The 6000-nt window shown below is 40.5% G+C and overlaps 1 protein-coding gene across 1 annotated transcript in view; it reads left to right on the forward strand.

Annotated features, from left to right (window-relative positions):
- Positions 1–5606, forward strand: part of LURAP1L (leucine rich adaptor protein 1 like) — a 45624-nt gene extending 40018 nt beyond the window's left edge. The window contains exon 2 of the mRNA XM_049895884.1: positions 4862–5606. Within this exon, the coding sequence (XP_049751841.1) occupies positions 4862–5239 (378 nt within the window). The 3' untranslated portion in view covers positions 5240–5606. The remainder of the gene's footprint in view (positions 1–4861) is intronic.
- The last annotated feature ends 394 nt before the right edge of the window (positions 5607–6000 follow it).

Here is a 6000-nt window from a genome sequence, read left to right on the forward strand (position 1 = left end):
GGAAGCTGAGGTCCTGTATGCTGAGCCATTTTGTCCAAAGGTCACATAGCTAGATAATGACAGTGGGAGACCAGTAACCTATACCATGTCTTCCATACTATACCGTGAAAGATACTTATTTAGGTATTCCCTCATTAAGTGAAAATTTGACCACATTCTCTCTTTCTTGGATCCCATTGTATCGATTCATAACCACTGTATTTGTTCAGTATTAAAATGATAAATTCTAGAAGGAAACATAGATCTGGAAAAATTTACAATTGAGAATATTTTCTCTTTCAAGATGTCTTGTTTTAAGTTCTACCATAGACCCAGTTCATCACCTGTCAAAACAATGACACAAAATTCTAACATTCTACCAAGACTTTTGATGCCACAAATCTGAAGCATGAGAAACTTAGGTTAGGTATGAAGATGAACAACTGCATCGCAATGACTGTAAGGACCGGAGTAGGAGAGAAGAAGAAAAGAGGAAAAGATGGTCGCATCTCTTTGGATTGGTCAGCCCAGATCTCATGCCTTGTTTATTTGTTCTCTTTTTTCAATTCATTTCACCAGGTGTTTACAGAACACCTGTGCTGTGCTAGTACTGGGTTATCACCTCTGAACAAACAGATCAGTGTTTGGAGTGTGACTCATGCCTTGAAGTCCACTTCCTTTTAGAGATACTATCTCGTAATGTGTAAATTTATGCTGGGAATAACCTTGGACCAGTTACTTAGTGTTTGAATTCTGTGAGCGAAGGGAAACGGGCTTGTGCGGTAGGAATGCTGTAGTACTGAAAGGCTCTCCTGAAGAGGCTCTCTTTCCTTCCTCTCAGGGCACATATCACTCATCCACAGCAAAACCCAAGGTAGAGGGGTTCCTGACAGATGGTCCAGTCAGAATCAAAGTTGATAATTCAGCTGTTGGATGGATACTAACTGAGCACTTACTATGTGTCAGGCACTCTTCTAGATCTTGGGCATAGAGTGGTGAATAAGACAGACCAAGTTCCCTGCATTCTGGGGCACTTACAAGCTTATGGGGAAGATAGAAAATAGTAAGTAAACAAATAATTGTTGTTAGTGGTTTTCGAGTCAGCCCTGACTCATGGCAGCGTCATGCACAATGGGACAAAATAATAGCCAGTCCTGTGCCATTCCCATGATCAGTCGGGGGGACCAGACTGTTGTGATTTCATTGGCTGAGTTTTGGAAGTAGATCACCAGGCCTTTCTTCCTCATCCATCTTAGCCTGGAAGCTCTGCTGAAACCTGTTCAGCATCATAACAACATGAAAGCTTTTACTGACAGACAGGTAGTGGCTGTGCTTCAGGTGTATTGGCCAGCACTCGAATCCAGGTCTCCTGCATGGAAGGTGAGACTTCTACCACTGAATAACCGATGTCCTTCAAACAAATAATAAACAAGATGATTTCGGCTAGTCATAAACATTATAAAGTAAACAAAATAGATATATATGTAGCATACAACTAGATGTGGGGACTGGATGTCAGGATTGGTCAGGAAGGAGCTCTGCAAGGAGAGGACATTTAAACACAGACCGGTCAAGGAAGGGACATTTAAACAAGGACCACGAGGAGGATCTCTCGATTCTCAGTACCCATGGAGCAGTCACTAGGTCTAATTAGAGGGTTTCAGGTCTCAGGGCGAATCTACTCTCTTCTTAATTAATGACCCAGACTTCATAAGGACTGAAATGAATAACAGTGAGGAAGGGTGGTGCAGCCATTGGAGACAGAAGCAGTATTGTGAGTTAGGTCTTTGGTGGATAGGATAGTTCATTCTAGTAGTGTAACCACTCCTTAGTTCAAAGAGACAGTGTGAAGCGGCCGGGACAGCGGAAGGCTCGCTGTACCCTGTAGAGCATTGATCCGGAGCATTGATCCCGGTGGACTGGCAACTGTGTGAACCGGCTGACCCACGTTCCCACAGTGGAAAACTGTTTACTCTTGTTCACCAGGAGGGCACAGAGTTAGACACAGTTAAATCTAAAATCATTATCAGGCATACCAACACTTTCTAACTGAGTTGCTTTCATCACCCCTCCGCCCCCCGCCCGCCGCATAGTAGTTCAATGCCCTGTGAATGTTTTGCCTTCAGAAGAAAAAATTTTTTATTTAAATGAATCATTTCATGGATAAAGGAAGCTTTGTTTACTTCATATGTCTACTCCCTCTTTATTCTTATTGCTCAGTAAGGTTGAATACTTTTTATTTGATGCAGCCGCTTTGTAATTCAGACAAAAATTGCTGAAAAGAAAATTTATTCTAAACATGTTCTAACCCAGGGTCACACAGTTGCTGGAAACATGTATTGTTAGCATCTTCAGAGCTGAACTTACACAGATCTTAAAATTATGACTCTTTCTAAAAATCTTACTAATGGTTAGCAAAGACCTTAACATAATACAGAAATGTAAGCTATGACTTCTTTGTTTAAGGAACTTTCAGCTTAGTTGAAGAAAAGGCTAAAAGACACAGTAGTAGGTGGCAATATAAACAGTATAAAATTAAGTTATACTATGAGATACAGGCTAGAAAGACTGGAGGGGTTAAGTGGACCAGCAGAGGAGGCTGGAGTCAGCAAGCAGTGGTTGATGGAAGAAGCAGGACTTCGAGAGGACTTGAAGAAGAGGGGAACACTCCCAGAGCTAGGCATGTGTGGGAGCATTTTCAAGAGACAGGGTGGGGACATGAGCAAATTCAGCTGTGGTTCATTTGGGGAACTGTTGGGAAATGGTCAGGTTGAAATTGCATCATGCCCACAATGGGCACATCAAGCTTTATCAGCTACAGATGTCTAACTGAAGAAATTTGTAAGACTTTGACTCTATATTGATTTTTCTAGTTTTCTCAGGACCTAGGCAAATTGTTGGTGATTAGTAAACATTTGTTGTATTACTTGAATAGAGTATCTTGATAGTTCATAGAGTGTGTAGGTGAGTTTGAATATAAAGACAGCCAGAAAGCCTCCTTCCTCAACACAAAGTTGTCTCAAGGTCATTCAGACGACACCACAAATAGAGAAGCATTTCAAGACTGACTGTTCCTATATGCCTCCTCATAGATAAACGATTCATTTCTATGCCGTTTATTTTTGGTGGTTTTCTCAGAGAGGATAAGCAAGTCTTCCAAGTCACTTTAATATCCTAGCAAAACTAAGGGTTTATAATTGTCCTTTATTCTTCTTATATTTATATTTTTACAGTTTTGAAAACTATAATCGTGTACTCTTAGTTACATCCTGATTTTTGTTCCTCACGTTCACTCAATCCAAAGTTTGCCTTCAGTTATGAACTAACTCCTAACCAGGAAATGTTTGTGCACCATGAATGCATACTTTTGAAGACAATAGGCTCCTTTCTCTCCTACAGTTTGTGTCATTTAAGACTGAATGCCTTTGATAATTCTAAAATCCGTTGCCATCAAGTCAATTCTGACTTATAGTGACCCTTTAGGACACATTAGAAGTGCCCCATAGGGTTGCCGAGGAGCAGCTGGTTGATTTGAACTGCTGATCTTTTGGTTAGGGGCTCGCTCTTTAACCACTGCACTACAAGGGCAGCCATAAATCTGATGTAGCCCTGGATCTTAAAGAGAGAATTAGCATGACCTTTTTTTAGCCTCTTGGGTTAACCCTCCAACTGATGGAAAAGAATCAGCTTTCAACCCACAATGAGTGTGACAAGGACCTCTAGTGGCCAAATGTGGCTATGTCTCCCAGTCCAGGGGCAGGACTCTTAATAGGGGTCACAGCTCTTTAATTCCAAAATTAACTGGGGCAATCATGACAGTTCTTGCAGCTGCCCCCCTCTTCAACTACCAAACCCTTGATATTAGCAAATGTTCCCACTGAACTGCGGGACCTTCAAAGAGATTCCATTTTGTGGCTGTGGAGACAGATTTCTCAAAGTAACTTAGAGCTATCAGAAGGAACACCTAGATGGCCCTTAAAAACGTTCTAGGACCTCTCCAAAGCCTCACATCCCAATTTTGACTGGGCTGCCCCTGACATCTCTGAAGCAAATAATCAGATCTACAGAAATATTTGTGCCCTGTATCTTGTAAATTGTACCAGCCTAGTGTAAAAAAAAAAAAAAAAAAATTTTTTTTTTAGTGTATAGGACTAGTGTATTAGCATACTTTTGGACTCAGAGTGGTAACAGGGGAAAGGAAATATTAGAGTAACTTTGTTCTTAAAAATAAAAGCATTATTCATCACGATCTGTGTCAACGTAGTAAGAAAGAGTGCAAGCCTTTTCTGTATTATTTTTAACTCTTTTCTGTAGATTTCAGTTTCTCAGCTGTAAAATGGAGATAAAATAATAATACCTGTGCTATCGGATTGCTATTAGATTTTGCTAACAAATGTTGAGCTGTTGTAATGATGGCTGGCACATCGATTATCATTCCATAAATAGTAGCAACCACAATAATGATGATGATTCATTCCTCCACTTCTTCTTCTTCCTTTTCTCCCCATCTCTCAGTATCCACACACCAGTTGCCAAGTAAACATGGATAAACCATTAACCTGGCATTAGAGAGAATTCATGTTTAGCAGAGAACCCGACATTCAATATGAGATTTCCGGGCAGCTCAGTGAGGAACAGGGATGCAGTGGGAGTTTCAATGTCCCTTTTAGAGCCTGCTGCATCTGGCAGGAAGTGAGTTCTTTAATTATAATTTGTGCTATTGGTCAGTGAGTTTAAAAAACATACCGAAATCAAATGCACCTATATTTTATTCTGTGAATTTTAAATTGTGGACTACAGAAGACAGGAACCAAATGAAATGTGGATCTTTCCAGAATGTAGACTAACTGGCATGCTTTTGCTCTTTCCCTCCTCTCCACAGGTTAACCTCAGAGCCACAGACGTCAGGCTCATGCGCCAGTTGCTCGTTATCAATGAGAGCATTGAGTCCATCAAGTGGATGATTGAAGAGAAGGCCACCATTACCAGCCGAGGCAGCAGTCTCAGCGGCAGCATGTGCAGTTTATTGGAGAGTCAGAGCACCTCCTTACGTGGCAGTTACAACAGCCTACAGGATGGCAGTGATGGGCTGGATGGCATCTCTGTGGGGAGCTATCTGGACACTTTGGCAGATGATGTCCCAGGCCATCAGACCCCTTCAGACCTGGACCAATTCAGTGACAGCTCCATAACAGAGGACTCACAGGCACTGCACAAACATCCCAAATTGGATTCTGAGTACTACTGCTTTGGCCAATAACCCAGTTTTTTGCATGGGACTGGTGTGCAATTAACTTGTATTTATCCTTCTTTTCTGCTGCTATTATTTTTGGTGTGATTTGATTTTTTTTTTTCTTTTTATAAAGCAACCTTTTTAAAAGAAGCATATTTTGAAACTGCTTAATGGTTTGTCTGTTGCTCCTAATATTTCTCACCTGATTTATTTTTCTCTCTTGCATCTCTATTTTTATTTATTACATTGATTTTTCTCCCTTCTATTACAGTGGCACAAGTAAAGTAGGGAGAAAAGAATAAGCAATAATTATGTTTTTGCTTTTGTTTTCAGAGCAAGGGGTCAGGGATTACATGAAAAACTTTGATAAATTTTACAATAAACCAAAGTCTGATAACAGTTAATTTTGTAGCCTGTTTTTTTTTTTTTTTTTTTTTTAAGAACACAACATCATTTTGTGTCCTATAAGGAAAGCTTACTCTTGGACTGTGTTACTTGGCATGATTGTACTAAGGAGCCCGTATGCCTTCCTGTAAACCAAACCAGTTGCCATCGAGTTGAGTCATGTCAGAGTAGAACCCAGTGTTCCACAGGGTTTTCAATGGCTGTAGCCTGTCTTCTCAAATGATTCAAGTTGTCATCTTCCAGAAAATATTGAGGCTTATGGCTGTGTCCCTACTTGTTTGAAAAAAATGCTTGGGAGAAAATTAGACATGATTTCTAGGCCAGTTTCCTTGTATATAATCAGCGCACTGTTAGGCCCACACTTTTACACAGAAGTTGTTTGG

This window comes from Elephas maximus, chromosome 9 (assembly GCF_024166365.1).
Source record: "Elephas maximus indicus isolate mEleMax1 chromosome 9, mEleMax1 primary haplotype, whole genome shotgun sequence".
In the NCBI taxonomy this organism is placed as follows: domain Eukaryota; kingdom Metazoa; phylum Chordata; class Mammalia; order Proboscidea; family Elephantidae; genus Elephas; species Elephas maximus.